The sequence below is a fragment of the Antechinus flavipes genome, chromosome 4 (genome assembly GCF_016432865.1).
Source record: "Antechinus flavipes isolate AdamAnt ecotype Samford, QLD, Australia chromosome 4, AdamAnt_v2, whole genome shotgun sequence".
Classification (NCBI taxonomy): Eukaryota; Metazoa; Chordata; class Mammalia; order Dasyuromorphia; family Dasyuridae; genus Antechinus; species Antechinus flavipes.
This window is the reverse complement of record NC_067401.1, coordinates 46,424,373-46,440,831: the sequence shown is the minus strand read 5'-3', so window position 1 is coordinate 46,440,831 and position 16,459 is coordinate 46,424,373. Positions and strand designations below refer to the sequence as shown.

Here is a 16,459-nt window from a genome sequence, read left to right as displayed (position 1 = left end):
GAAGGATTCCTAATAAGATACTGAAATTCTCCAAATATTCCTATTTGCAAATGACTACATCAAACTAAGGATTGCTTTAATGAAATCTATGGCTACTAAGAATTCCTACCTCAGAAAACAAGTAGATGAAGAATTCACATCATCCAGATTATGACATGGATGAGCAGCTTATTAAATTATTCCAATGAGCCAAATCCAATTTTAGAAGGACAGCAAGCTGAATTCAGTTTCAAAAATTCCACAGTACTTTCAATGATCCAAAGCTGCTGCTGACAAAATAAGAATCTTTTAACACTAATATTCTATAATTTTGTGACCCTAAGATGTCACTTAATTTTATACCGCACTAGTCATCACTATAGGACTATAAATTGCAGAGAAAATGCTAATCTGTATTAGTGGAGGATCTTCCCATGAAGGCATGCGTCCAGTTCCTCTGTCTTTTCTCCCGATAACATCATATGGCTGCCAATCACAGAACTTTACATTTGCCAAAAATCAAAATGGCGGACAACTCAAAGGGAAATGAAGAGATATACAATGGGTAAAATGAGGCTGTAGCATTAATAATGACCATGTCTATTCAAATCTGTCAAATTCAGATTAAAAGATATCCCTATCTCTAGAAAAGAAAGTAGCCTAGTCTTTGTGAAAACAAAAACACCAGATGGAAAACCTAAGTGCTAGGGCGGTACTCAAAAACTGTTTAAAAAAACAAAAACAAAATACAATCTGAATAATTCCAGGCTTTGGATTCTTATATGGAAAGTTTGTAAACAGGCATGGACAAGAATCACACAAGTAATTATCATCTATAATAATGGAAGGATTAATCTGTATTAATTTCATTTTAATTATCAATTCAACAAACATTAAACTTCCACAACATGGGGAGAAGTTGGAAGGGGAGGAAACACATAGGTCTGATTCCTAAGAAACCTACCTTCTAACTGGAAGGATACAACAAGATGTGAAGTAAACTACATTAATTGAAGGGGGGGGGGGTAGAGAAGAGTCAAAAAAGGCTTCAGGAAAAAGGTGATTAACAGTAGATGTAGGAAGCAAGATAGTAGAGTCTCTGAGGGAATGCATACCAAAAGGACAGCTTAGATCAAAGTCCTTAAGGCAGGACATAGAGCCAAGTAAGATTGTGGAAGTTCCACTTTGGTTAAAAAAAATAAATAACTGCTCAAGTATAGGAATTAGTAGACAGCAAGGATATAGCATATTTCATATGAAAAAGATCTAGTTGGGATGAGGTTCTCTCAATTAATCATATGAATCAATGTGACAGGGCAAAGGAGTGTGCGATTTTTGGTTGATCTTAAGAGAGGCATATTGTCCAAGGTTCAGAATTCAGCCACGGCTGGAAGCTTCATTCAATTCTAAAAACCTCATTTTAAGAAAGGAATCAAACTGCTGGAATGGCCAAAACAGTAAGAGGACTTTGTACCATGCCTTGTGAGGGTTAGTAAAAAGAACCAGGTATAATTGACCTGGAGAAGAGGAAGGCTTAAATGGGAACATAATTAGTATTCAAATCTATCACATGGAAAAGAGACTTCTTCCTGGGCCTCAGGGGTAAAAGTGCATAGAAACAGATTTTCTGTTTAGATTTAGGTTAGATATCAGGGGAAACTTGACAATCTGAGCTGTGAAAAACAGAACGGGCAGTCTCCAGAAGAAATGGGTTTCCAAATTCTTGAAGTCTTCAGAGCAGCCTAATGACTACTTGTCACGGCCATTATAAAGGAGATCCCTGTTCTAACCCTGGCTAGATGAATGACTTCAAAGATGCCTCCAAATTTTAATTCAATGGATCTATGACTGAGAAGCGACAAGCAAAGGGTTGCAAAATTTTCTTCTTTGGAGGTCCTTAAGGAAAAAAAATTAGATGCTTATCTGGCTAGGGCTGTTTAAGCCTGCTTCTGCCAGAAGGCAAAGGTTGGCCTAAACTCTTAAAATTATTTATGTCTCTTTTTTTGTTTTTTTTTCCCCCCTGAACAAGGCTCCCCTAACAAGTTCCATTATCAGCGCCACCAAAGCAACCTTTTATATATGATAAAGTCAACCTCATTTCAATGTACAAAGATAATTCTCTTCACAATGAAGAGAAAACTGTCAGTTTCATGGGTTTGCTCAGGCCAGGCCAATTAGAAATTAGGTATGGAGGTGTTTTTGCCCTGGTAAATGGCCCATAGTTTAGCAGAAGCACTGCTGCTGAGACAGTCCAACATTTCTTACAATCAAAAAAAAAAAAATTTTTTTTTTTAAGAACTCCTGACTTCTGAGACAGAGCTTGATTCCCAGCGGATTAAATGAGTTAGATCTATATGCTACAGGTCAGAACAGATGCTTGGGCCAAATTTGATCTGATCTGCCTTCTCCCAATCATTTCAGGGCGCTGGGAAAATTTTAATTCCAAGTACTGGCAGGTCAGAACGTTTCAGGCAAAGACATCAGTGACTTAGTTGTGGAGAGGCAGGGAAACCATGAATTGGATTTCACTGGGTTTTCTCGTTACTTTTGTCTACGCTTTGAGTACCAGAGCTAAACCAATCTAGTCTCCTCTTCCCATGGTACCAGGATAAGAAAAGTGAGGGAAGAGTTAGGAAAGCCTTTTCTTTTCAGACACACCCAAGACAAAATGGAAGCTCCCTCTCCAAATGGCAAAGAGGCTATTCAATCAGCATCCAAGCATTAATCATTTATTCTGTGTTGGGCCCTTGGCTGGTGTGAAACCATCCCTGTGCTCAAGAGATTTATATTCTAATGGGGAAGGGGAGGACAAGGGAAAAAGAAGGGAACCAAAAATGCACATGTATAAATACATACAAACAAAGCAGGTAGAAGGTAATCTGGGGGAAGGTTCTTGCAGCTGGAGGGAAGGGAGGGGAGGGAAAGGCCTTATATAGAATATATATACACACATACTATAGTATGTAATATACACATACATGTGTGTATAATGTCTATATAGCACATATCTAGGAATAGGATTATAAGTATTTGCTATAATATATGTATATAAAATATTTTATATAACATATAATGCTTACAAAACATACATGTGTACATATAAAAAATATAGTGGTGTATTTGTCCTTTGTTCTGATATCAGAAAGGTGATTTCTTCACTTTTACTTAATTGGATTGAAGTGAGGAAGAGTTGTACAAAGTTATCAGTCTCTCTTTCTCCTCCAGAGCCAGTGACCGGACAGAGATCAGGACAATTAGAAATGGTCCTAGATGCAGTGGGAGACCACAGTCTTTTTAAGCTCAGGTCTTTTCCAGATCCCAGGGTGTCTAAGGCAAGGCCCATTCAGTGATCAAAGCTAGGTGAGAAATGAAGCAAAGAACAGACTCTTTTACCTAGATTTCCCCCTCCCCCCCCAAAAAAAAAAAACAATCTGGGAGGGGAAGATGGTCAGGGTTTCTGTCTAAAACAGAAACAATTGCTATTTACGCTCACTCTAAGCCTTTAAAACTCAAACAATGATCAAGTGAGGCTTGGGCAGGGACCTATTATTGTGTGTCTAAGTGTATATATATTATGTGTACACATAAATATATGTGTATATCAAGTCCTAAGTCCAAAGCTTGTCTCCAATTTGAACAAGTCACTTAATCTCATGGTCTCAGTTTCCTCATCTGTAACATTTAAGGAGGAATGAATTTGATGGCTTCTGACATCCCTGACAGCTCCAGAGCTTTGCCCCAAGGATTCAGACATCAGGTAAGGCTTTAGGGCTAAGGAGTAGAAAAAATGAAACAATCTCTGTTCTCAAAGAACTTACTTTCTAATCATAATGATTGCTGATATTTGGGTAACACTTTACAATTAACATGACATTCAATGTAGTACAGATATTATTATCCCTAGATGAAGAAACAGTCTCAGGCTGTTAATTATAATTAATATAACACAGGGCTGTGAAAGTCCACTAAGGTTCAGAGGAGGAATTTAAACTGAGGATCTCCACCAACTCCCCTCCAAGCCCAGTACTCTTTATTTCACCCTGTTGTCTCTCCAGCAGTAATGAACCTGCCTTATCGCCCACCCCCAACCCCATCTCTCCTCCCTTGGGTTCTACCTTGACTTTAACTCCTACAGTCTGGGAATCAATCTCCTCTCAAGGATTCAATCATCCACACTGTAATTAGAAGACCCAAATCTGGAAGCCCAAATCCATTCAGTGCTGTGTTTTTAAGATACTAAGAATGGAATTGCTCTTTCTACCTGCCTCAGCTCTTCCATAATAGCCCAATTTTTCTACTATGGAGGACCCCCTCATTACCTTCCCAATATTCCTCTCCTTTTTCCTGACCATGGAAATCAGCTTCCAAATCCTACCACATCATCACAACAGAGAATTTTCACCTTTTTTGTTGTTGTTTGCTTGCTTTTTAAAAAAATTTTATTTTTTTCCTTTTGGATATACTTTTTCTTGTACAGCATGATAATTGTGGAAATGTGTTTAGAAAAACTGCACATGTGTAATCTATGTTGGATTACAAACTGTCTTGTAGAGAGGGTTGGGGGGAGGGAGAGAGAAAAATTTGGAACACAAGATTTTGCAAGGGTGAATTTTAAAAACTATCTTTCCATGTATTTTGAGAATGAAAAGCTATTATTAAAAATTAAAAAAAAAACAAATCCTACCACATCTTTTTTTTAAACATTTACTTTTCCCCCCCAATTACATGCAAATAACATTTATTAAACATTTCTTTTTATTTTGAGATCCATATTCTCTCCCTCCTTCTGCCAAATATTTCTTATATACCACAGCTCTTATTTAAATAGTTCTTTCTTCTCAACTCCCCTCTGAAGATTAGACAACAGATGAGGAAACTGAGGCTACAAAGGTTATATAATCAGCCCTAGGATAAAGAGCTATTTATTAAATGGCACACTTTCACTCCTAGCCAGTGTCCATTTCATTTAACTCCATTGTTCCTTTAATGCAAAAGGATTTAATTTCATTTAATATAAATACTTTCCTGTCCATGTGTATTTTGATTCAAAAGAACACTTGATACAGAGCTGGAATAGACTTGGGGGTGATTTAGACAAATCCCTTGGAATAGAGCTTCTCAAAGAGTGGTCCAGTGGCCAAATTCTTCTTAGGGGAATCTATAATGTAAAAACTATTTTCATAATGATACTATGACATTTTAATTTCTATTATGGTTAAATATTGATAGATATATCCTGGAGGTGGCCTTCAATAACTTTTAAGAGTAGAGAGGGGTCTTGAGAACAAAATTTTAGAGGCTACCACTTTAGAATATCTTACAGATGGGGTTAATAGGGTGGTCAAGGCCAAAGAGATAAGGGGCAGAGCTGGATTTGAATCCAGGTCCTCCATCCCCAAATCAACCCCTCTTTTTACACAGCACCCAACTTTCTACCTGACATTTCTCTTCTTCTACTGACAAATTATTGGGGGTAAGGTTAGGTTTATGTACAGAAAAGTCTCCATTTTTATGTGAGCTCCTCAGGGAATGAAATATTTTAAAGAACTAAAATTTTCTGTTTAAAAGAGGATTGGGCAGAAAACTCTCTTTCCTTGTTGAAAATCTTCCCCCCAAACATTAGTCTATTTCCTTCCAAATGCTTAGCTGATTTCATCTTTCTTTGATGATTCAAGATCCCGCCATGCCGCGGGGGTCATTCTGCACATAAATTATTTTAGACGAAGATGTAAAAGATTGGGCTGAGTATGTACTGACCCCAGGATATAGCTGAGACGAAGCTTTTAATAAATCCCTATCATTCTTCAGAAAGTAGGGTGGAACAATCAACAGCTCCCTTGACTGGGAGTTCTCCGGGTGAGGAGTTTTCCTCCCCTTTTTTCCTTGCAGAGCCTTCCTTGCACACAATTAAGAGCTTAATAAGTACATCTTGATGGTGTTTGGCACCAAAGCACTTTCCATAAAATTATGCATGATTTTTGCACAACCATATCTTTTTTCCCCCTTTGAAAATTAGGTGGCATTCACACACAGGTGTCTGAAATTCTCCTAACATGAAAGCAAACCCTTCCCAAAGAGCATCTGTGTTCAATCGGATGCAGCAAATAGCAGTGGAATTGGAGTGGAGAAACAGAGCTGAGTTTGATTTCCCATACTCACTTGCTGTGGGACCCCCTGCAAGTCACAACCTTCCTGAACCTCAATTTCTTTAGCTGAAAAATGTGGACGATCACACGTGCAGCACCAATATCTCCAGGGAGTGTGAAGAAAGCTGGGTCAAATTTAAATTGATCACGTAAACGTGAAATGTTTTGTCCAGAGCAACATGCTCTTCGCTATATGGAGTTTTGCTAACAGAATCACATATATGGAACTAACTGAAAGGGATCCCAAAGGTCAACCTGGTTGGGCTCAAAACTGAAGTCCACACACAGAAGTTCAGTCTCCTCGCCCATGGCTTTATAGTTATTAATCATCAGAGATGAAATTTGAACCCAGATGCAATCACTTCAAATCCAGTATTTTTTCCCACTGTGATGTTATTCAGTCGTTTGTTTTTTTTCAGTCATGTCCAATTCTTCATGACCCCGTTTGGGGTTTTCCTGACAAAGATAATGGAGTCGGTTGCCATTTCCTTCTCCAGTTCATTTTACAGAGGAGGAAACTGAGACAGATAGGGTGAAGTGACTTGCTCAGTGCCACAGCTAAGTATCTGGAGCCAAATTTGAACATCCTCACTGCCTACTATGGGGGACAGCAAATCCACCTTGGCTGACCCACAGCCCAGGAAGGAGAATAAAATATAATGAGTCTGGAAAGGAAAACCAGCCTCCAACTATGAAAGACCTTCCATATACAATTTCATTGGTTTGGCCACACTCCCTATAGATGCAAATCATAATCCTTCTGTAATTTATTAGATTATCTGGAAACAAAAAGCCATTGTACTGTGGCCCGTCCAGTAATCACAAGATAATAGATTTAGAACTGGAAAGGAGATAAAGGTCATCTAGTCCAAATCCCTCATTTTACCAATGAAGAAACTGAGGTTCAAAACTTAAATGACCTGCCAAGGTTCACACAGCTAGTAAATATCTGAAGTAAGATTCTGAATCAGCCCAGGATCAGAGCTGCCATGTCCAGATCTCTATCCACTACACCTGATGAGCCTGTCACCAATCTGCCCACTGCCTAACCTTTCAACCATTCCTCGTTTCCCACTGGAAATCACCTGATGGAGTTGATTCTTACCAAACACAATCATCTTCACACCACAGGAAAACACCAGGAAAAAGCTCCTGTGTCCTGATATGATAAACATCTAAAGCACCCACTGTTTCAACACCCTCCCTGTAGAAGTTTTTTTTGACTTCTCTTTTAGAAGATAGGTGATAGTTTCCCGGATCTTTCCCTAACCAATAGCCTCCCTAATCCTTCCCTGTCCAAACAAGTTTCAAGTGGAATAGAAGCTCTTAATTCAGTGACTCTTGTGGTCTTCAATTTGGGGGTTGATTTTATTTTATTTTTCCCTCCAGTGCCTAGCTTAGTCATACCATGGGCATTTATATAATACTTGTTGAGAGAGCATCAAACAAGAAGCTTCACCAACTCTACAAATACACTTAATCCTGTATTTGTAGATGGCCTGGTAGATAATGCAAATGAATACCCTGTTATCGGTGTTATTTGTTCAATGTTTGCTCCAAGGATGGCCAAACTTATTTCCTCACTCTCTATTTGCAAGTGCATTTCCATTTTTTAATATTCCATCTTGAAAAGAGATTTCAACCTGCTTGTAGCATCAGCCTTGGTGTGGAACAGCTATCTCTTTCTTCATAGCACAGATAAAATGAAATTTTGCTTTATGACCTGAAGTTCAGTACTCATCTCTCTTGGTTGTTCCCTTCCCCCTCCTGCCTCTCACAGGAAAGAAAGTATGAATCTATTGTCACACACACCTACCTTTCTGTCATTCTCACAGTCTTTTTTGAGTATGCTTTCAGTCAAAGGCATTCTGTTTCTCACCCCCTTTATGTCCTTATTACACTCACTACCACCAACCCTTACACACATATGCACATGCACACACACACATACATACATGCACACACACACACACAGAGTCCTCTGGACTCTCCCTATGTATTCATCAACATTCTCAGCAAAATTCACTGCTCCATAGTCATTACTGATGGACAATTTACCGAGCAGGAAGCATGTTAAGAGTGAAGGATCAAAGGCATGTGGGTAATTAGAAAAGGGTGGAACTAATTCTATGCAAAGAGATAGGAGCAGCAATCCTGGGCTGGGAAGGAGGGGCTCACTCAGGGTCCAGCCAGGAAGAGGCAGAGAAGTGCTGATCTTTGGATAAAAGAAGGAGAGAGGGAAGAAATGATGGGGAAGAGATATAAATACAGCATAAAACACCAAGAGCTGCATTCAGATTTCTACAGATTCAGAGCTGGAGGAGACCTTAGATTATGTAAATTATTTATCCAAGGTCACACAGCTAGTCTTAGAGCAGCAAAGATAACAGTCCCAGACTCTTACAATAGAGGATCTTATCACACAGAGAATAAACACAAACTCCTTTGAGTGTGACCTGCACAATCTGGTTCCCACCTACCCTTCCCACTTTATTTCATACAGCTGCCCTTGGTTCACTAAACTAGCTGTAAGAATGATTAAACTGCTCCTAGTTCTCTTCCCATTTTGTGCATTCACAAGGCCCCTGCTGTATCTGAAGCTGCTTCCTCATCCCAACCTGTTAAAATCATCTCCCTCAGTTTACAGATTCAAAAGTTAGATGATATCTCCTCCATGAAGTCTTCCCTGATTTCTCTGGCTGTAAGTGCTTTATCCTTCACATTTTCCTAGAAGACTCACATTCTACTCAGCATTAGTCTTATTAGAACATGGATATTGTGGACAAAGTTTAGGTGTTCAGACTCAAGAAAACCTGCATTTGAATCTTGCCTCAGATTCTTATTTCTACATTACTCTGGACTGATGGGTAATTTATTTTCTCAGGTCCTCAAGTTTCTTTATCAGTTAGATGAAAGGGCTGACTTGGATGATCTCTAAGACCCTTCTAGCTCAATACTACTATGAACCATATGCTTTGGACCCTTCTATATTAGCATGTCTCCTGCTTTGCTAAACAGCCCATCACCCAATCCTTTGAGCATTTTATTTAAGCCATCCTATGATAGGGTTTTCATTTAAAAAAAAAAAGTTAGAGAGAACCAGTTTCCTTTTCTAATATCACAATGATATTTGGGACTATCCATCCCTTCAAAGCCTACCTTGAAGCTTATAGTGACCTGATTTTACCTGTATAAACAGGTGTGTGAAAGGATTTGGGGGAGGAGGAGGATGAAGGGAAGCATAAAACACAACCACCATTCTTAGCTCCATTCAAATAGCCAGAAGGAAAAAAGGCACAAATGCCAACTTCACCTTCTCTCCCTGCTTATTCTTTTTCCCCATCAGCCCCACCCTCTTTCATTTTATCCTAATTTCTCAGCCCAGTTACACACCCTACAGACTTTCCAGATTTTTTCCCCTTTCCTCCTTTCCTTTTCTTCCCTAAGAAAACTACCCTATCCCCCCACCCCCCACCCCCCAAAAAAGTAAACTAAATGTAATACAACCTTCAAATACTAAGTTACAAACAACAGAAAGCATTTCCCGAAGCAAGACAGTATCTGGGGCTGAGTAAATGATGATAATAGTCTCCTGCCTAGTCAATAGTCTTTTTTGGCCTTTCCCATCCACCCCAGAACTGAAGGACATCCGGCTGAGCTTTCAGTTGTCCTGAGACAGACAAGAGTTTGTTCCTGTAAGGGAAAGAAAGTGATCTGGATTAAGTCTCCTGCTCAATTCTGAAAATGACAAGTTCTTTCAGAGAGCAGCAAAGAGGTAACTGGATTCAAAATCCCAGCAGGAATAGCACTCTGAAGGTTCCAGGGATGTCTGTTCCCTTGCTAGATGGGAAGATTTGGGTTAGGACAAGTTAACTGCTTTCATATACTTAAAAGAGATGTTGGGGGGATGGGAGGGACAGGGTAGAGAAATTATTTCGTTTAGCTCTGGAGAGGGGAACTAGGACTAATGGGTCAAAGTTACAGTTTAATCCTGCCTTTTTTCAAGTGTAAAGCACTTGTGGGAGACATAAAAGATGTGCAGAAATATAAGATTCTTAAGGCAAGTACAATCTAATTGGGGTAAGGGGTGATAGGGAAGAGAATGAAGCATTCAAGTCTAGAATTCAGAATTGGAAAGGATCTTAGTGTAACACCCTTCATTTTATAGATTAAGGAATCAAGGAAGATCTAGACCTGTCTAAACACATGCAAAGCCAAAATCTGAACCCCAGTTCCTTCAAATCCACAGCTTTTTTTCCACTACCAGTTAATAGGTAAGGGATAAGTACAATGGCATCTTGCCACGGAAACAACACCATAAAAGGTATAAAAGGTAGTGGTTTATTCAAAATTTAGAGAAATAAGTTGTAAAGTGAGGAGTTGGGAAATTGTGTGTGTGTGTGTATGTGTTTCAGGGGAGAAGCAAAAGGAAAAGAAGGGAGACAGGCACAGACAATATCAAATAAAAGAGTCAGAGAATGTCCTCTCACTTTTAGGATGGACCATCTCTAAAGCATTTTACATTACTGAACAAGATTTCAGGGTTCTGAAAAAGGTCAGGGTTTTCGCAGATGAGCAGTGGGGGCTCACACTAGGCTGGGAGTTCTCAAATAGGTTATGGAGAGTGATCCAGTCATTCCCTTCAATTCAGCCCTATTCCTCCAGCCTTCCTCTTGCTTTTCTATTGCATCTCAACAGTTTCTGGGCTAGAGACAAATAAGAAAGAGTAGGAAGAAAAAGAAACTTTCCAGATTTTTCCCTCAATGATGACACTCCTCCAGACCGCACATGGCACAGTTCTATGATGCCTTCCTGATGCACTTCCCATATATTACCATTACTATGTATTATAACTCTCTTTTGCCTGTTAACAAACTGTCATAGTAAGTTTTAAGGTAGCTTGTGGGTTAATTTTTCCATTCAATAAAATGGCACATGCCATGAGGCAGCTTCCCTCTGCCACATATGAGCGGAATACTGTTTCCCTGGGTTCAAATGCGGCTTTGGACATAACTTTGTGATAAGTCACACACATCTCATCTGTTAAAGGAGTCTGGAGGTGTCCCAGCCCATAAGCAAACTCCCAAATCAGATTTAAAATGTCATTGGGAGATAATTTAACAAAACAAGTAAAAATATAATCCAACACAGATAATGTTACTTTGTGGTTTTCTAAGTCAACAGCAGTTTCTATATCTGACACCTCTTGTGATAGCCCCACAGAAAGATGGATCCTTCCAGCTTAGGCTGGACCTATCAAGATCTACTGATCATAATTTATTAACACATTAGGTGCTCATTGAATGCTAAACTAAAAACCACATGGTTCCTCAACCATCAGTTTCCACTAACTACCAAGAAAAAAAAATTAACCAAAAACTGGATAAAACCAACTCATCAAAATCAACAGAAAAATAGCTCAGCTTTCAAATGGATTCATACTACAAGTGGCTATTGTAGCATTAGTGCTGAGGAAAAAGGACAAGAGACCATCTCACAGAGGACCATTAGCTATACTCTCCCCCTTTTTCTCCCTAGTACTCTGGGTACAATGAAAAGAAAAATGAGAGTGCTTCAAAAGAATCACTCTAAGTGTCTGCCTTTTGGATAAATGACTGGTATTTGTGGAGAATACCCTCCGCTCTCGGATTTTTCTGTCTCAGAAATGGCCAACACAATGACCTTTTCATTCTGTGATGCACACCAACGGCCTCCTGGGGTCACCCACAGCTCAGTGTGGAAGGAGGACAACAACCCTCAGTTAGAGGAGGTTAAACTTTCTCGTCTATTAAATTGATAAAAGCACATCCACTTACCCAGTAACACCAGGGAAGTCAGAGCTTGGAGACAGCACTTCATATCTGCTCCTGGGAAGACAGAGAACATGTGGCCCTTCCTTTTCTCCAGGTATTTGTTCTCCACTCCTGGGTTGGCCACTTCTGAGTTCCAAGGGGTCTCCTCGGAAGTGGAATTTGATGCGAAAAGGAGGAAGAGTTTAAGGAGAAGGGGGATAGAGGGTTAGGTAAGGCATCTGGGAGTTATAGCACTGCCCTATACTAAGTGAAGCGTCCAGATTCATCCTGAAGCCGGTCCCCTTCTCTGCCACATTACATGTCTTGCTCTGTTTCCCAATCACAGCGAATCCTTCTGGTTTAATCCTCAAGGAAAACGGGGAGAAGAGTTCTCAAAAATCCTTTCATCCACCGGCGCCGAATTAGAGGGGGACGTCCTTCCCCTCTCCAACAATGCAACACGCTCTGTCTCAAGATTCTCCAGTGGAAAAAACTGGTTTAATCAAAAACCTGAGATACCCCTATCAGAAGGGCCGGCAGGAAGTTGTAGATATCTGGTGTTTTCCGTCTACGGGTCCACTTCTTTGCATTGCCTCGAGGGTCACAGCCCCACCTCCTGTTTCAGGCCGGTCCGGTGAACGGGAAAGCGAGCTGGAGCGTCAGCAATTCCGAAGCTGCCATATAAAAAAAGGACTCTGGATTTCTGAAACAAAGATTGTTGTAAAAGATAAAAGTAACAGTAGCAAGACCTAGACAAGACAAGCTAGTGAGGCGTCCTAATACCTGAGACTCACGCCTTGGTTTTGCGCCGGCTGACCTTCAGCAAGTTATTGAACAGGCCCGTGCCTCAGTTTCCCTGCCTGGGCCAGAGTAATACCGGGAAGATCGCTGCTCCTAGAGTACTTTTGGGAAGCCTACGCTTCTGGGATTTCCCTAGGCTTTCTTTCTAGTCCCCAAGGCTTTGGAGTTGGCCCCACCCTCTGAGCCCTAGCAGACTAGAAAGGGGTGCCGAGGTACATCGGAGTGCCCTTGTTCCCACTTACTCAGCTTCCTCCTCCCCCCTCCCAAGACCCGACCCCGCCCCAAGGGATCCCCCTCCGAGAACGTGGGCGCTTTAGGCGCCTGCCGGGTCCCAGGTGGCCCGCTATTGTTTTACCTTCTCGGATGTTTGTTTTCCGCCGATTGTAAGGAAAGAAAGAAAGAAAGAAAGAAAGAGCAAGGGGAGGAGAGGTCTAAACATGGGAAACCACTCCCCCAGAATAGGAGCCGGGGACCGGCACGGGGGACTGGGAGGTGGAGGGCGGGGAACGAGCTGCCTCCTCGCCCCCAGCCCCGAGCGGAGCTGGCTCTGGGCCCCGCCGTCGCCCCCCGCTGCCCGCCTCGCCCGGATCTCACCCCCGTCCTTCCTCTCTCGCCTTGCGGCCCCTCCGCTCGGCGCCCCGCGTCCGCCCCGCGCCCCGCGTCCCGCGCTCTCCACCTTCGCACTGACCTGGTCCCCGGACCTTGCCCGCTCCGCCGTGATTTCTCCGTAAGCCTCAAGGGACCAGCCGCTTCCTCCCGCAACCTCGCCAGCAGCTACTGCTGCTCCGCGGCGGCCCCGCCTGTGTCCCCGCCTCCTCTTCTTCCTCCTCCTCCTCCTCCTCGTCCTCCTGGCTCACAGCCGAGCCGGAGCCGGTTCCCGGGAGCCTAGGCACGGAGAGGAGACGGCAGCGCGGCGGCAGCGAGCGGGGAAGCGAAAGAACAACCGAGGGACCCCACCGGGTACTCACCGCCCCGCCCCCGTCGGCCCCGCCCCTTCTAGGCATTGTACGGCTCTCCGAGCCGGGGCAGATGTGTGGGCCACCATCACCGCTGGCCGGACCCCTTTCCCCCGGCTGGGAGCCAGGCTGCCGGCTTTGTAGAGTTTTGTTGGGGCTTTTTGCTTGAATTCCGAACTGGAAGCCGGGAGGCGTGGGCCCCATTATCTAGTAACTAACTCTAGTTGAGCTCTCCGAATTTCCTCACAAGCTCTAAGGCACATCTCTTTTGTTTAAAAAAAAAAAAATGTCTTTGCATTACGTTTTGAAGTTGTTAAATCACTAGATCCTTCTATATCGGAGGGGGAATTTGACCTATAATAGAGTGGCCCAGCGCTTAGCGTGGCGCCTGGCACATAGTAGGTGCTTAGTGTCTATTGACCATTTATTGATGATTCTTTCCATCAGCAAACGCCATTTACTATCTGCTGGGTGTAAAGCTAGTGCCCTTGTATATAAAGCTGGAGTCCTTGCCACCTGGGAACGCTAGTCTAAAACAGCACAGTAAATTCAAATGCGATAAGTAATGAGAAAAGTCCACATTGTAAAAGAAGAATGTATAGGAGTTAGTCATCTAATTTCTAATTCAACCACTTCAATTTTTCAGATGAGAAAATAGGTGATCCAAGGTTAAATGTGACTGTCCAAGGTCACATGAGTAATATAGAGCAGAATCAGGATTTTAAATCCCGGACTTTTTGATTGAAGAGCTAGGAAATTGTTCCTGTCTCTTACAAAAAAAAATTTTTTTTTTTTTTAATGCCCAAAGAAGGTCTTGAATCCACAGCCTTTCACTGAAAAAGGATCAGGTTTAAGGGAAATTCAACGACTCGATTTTTGAACCTGTGGAGGTGTGGGATGGACAACAAGGTGAAGAATATAGGCAGCAATTGGAAATTGGATTTTAAGAGATAGCCCTGCTAGATTTAATCCCCTGTTATATTTCTGCAAATATCTACTGAGAACCCAGCATTGTTTCAGATTGTGCCAAGAGCTGCCAGGGATACAAAAGAAGCATGTAACATAGCATCTGCCCTCAAGGAATTTATAATTTTGTTGAAGAGGGATAAAACGTGTCTCGAAAATAACTGGAGAAAAAAATCATGGCATAATATGTGTAGTAGAGACAATAAATTTTATTGGATACTTATGTCAGGATTAGAACCATAAGATTTAGAGGTAGAAGTGACCTTTGAGATCAACACTGCTGAGGCTCACACCCTCCTTAGAAGAAAGAAGTGTTTGATTAGCTTTGAGAGAAACATTTTGATTCTGACTACTGGTGACAATAATATAAATTTCCATCAAGTTGTTCCTGCTGCCCATTTTGGATCAGTGGGAGGCTCTGCAGGTTTACAACAGCTACTGCTCAATTATTTCTGGAAGCTTTTCGGACAACTCTCCTGCTTGTACTTCCAAAGTATCCCCGGGCATTAAGGATGCAGAGAATGATTCCAGAATCAAAACATGATCAATAGAGGCAAGACGCTTTAAAGATGATTTAGGAGAAAGTGCAGATTTTAATCAGCCAGTCCAGGGAAGATATGCTTGCCCAAAGGGATGCTCAGTTCAGAGTTGTTTAGTTGTTTCCTTTGGGTACAGGTAAAAGAGAAATGCATGGCAGGATATTCATTAGGCATTCATTTAATAAACTTTATTAATGACCTCCAGGATATAGAAGATTATTTTAACAATAAGGGGATGACAGAATCCATACAAGATATTGTCTCTGCCCTCATGGAGTTTACCATCCAGTAAAGGATAAAACAGAAATCCATAGAGTCATAACGTGTGTGTAATAACTTGCACTGGAAATGTTTGTGATAAAGTGCTACGTGAAGTCTGAGTGGGGAGCCAATAGTGCAGCATAAAATAATATGTTCAATTCTCTTCAGCATTAAAGAAACCTTTATATGACCCCTGAATGGCCAAATCTCTTGACTAGTTAAGTTTATAGGTGTTGTCTCCATTTCCTCCTCACTTTCTTCTCTGTCATTTCTTTTCCATCTTATAAGAAATCTCTATTTAAGGATATCCTAAGCCATCTCTGGAATTCTTTGAGAAGAGCTACTGAACTGTTCATTCCCTTTGACCCAGCAAGCCTTCTTGGCATCCCATTGTCTCCAGCCCACTTCTTCTTTAATAGGGGACATTTCTTTGAAACATACTATGAGTCCATTTTGGTGTAGTAGTGAGCTTTACAAGCAGCTCATCTAGCTCCTGATAATTTTTTTTTTAATTGAAGTCTTTTATTTTCAACATTGATGCTTGCAAATCCTTGTGTTCCAATTTTCTCCCCCCTTCCCTTACCCTCTCCCCTAGATGGCAAGTAATTTAATACATGTTAAACATGGTAAAAAAAAAAAAAAGTAAATCCAATATAGGCACATATATTTATATAATTCTCATCTCTTTTTTTTGGTGGGGAGGAAAGGGGGGAAGTAGGGGAGGGAGAACATTGGAACATTGGAAACTTCTAGGAGAGGAATGAGGACAAGCTAGATCTAGTAAAGTAGAAAGAAGATGGGGACTCCAGACTTATAAACCCATATTACACTCAACTGTTACCTCCATTGCTCCAGTCTTGAAGGAAGAGGTGGTCCTTTTCCTCACAAATTCCAACTAAACTTGCTTACTAGTTATATATGCAGTGGAGCATATATAGAGCACTGGTCCTAGACTCAAAGGAGACCTGAGTTCAAATTCAGTGTTAGACACTTACCAGCTGTGTGACACTAGGCAAGTC

The 16,459-nt window shown here is 41.4% G+C and overlaps 1 protein-coding gene across 2 annotated transcripts in view; it reads right to left on the bottom strand.

Moving 5' to 3' along the window:
* The window catches only part of IGSF3 (immunoglobulin superfamily member 3), a 125,571-nt gene extending 111,981 nt beyond the window's left edge, over positions 1–13,590 (bottom strand). The window contains exons 1-2 of one of the 2 annotated variants that reach the window (XM_051992923.1): positions 13,407–13,590; positions 11,942–12,620 (exon numbers count right to left, since the gene is read on the bottom strand). In XM_051992923.1, coding sequence (XP_051848883.1) covers positions 11,942–12,011 — 70 coding nt within the window. In that variant the 5' untranslated portion in view covers positions 12,012–12,620; positions 13,407–13,590. The remainder of the gene's footprint in view (positions 1–11,941; positions 12,621–13,406) is intronic. The other variant, XM_051992924.1, reaches the window with a different exon arrangement.
* Positions 13,591–16,459: the final 2,869 nt, after the last annotated feature.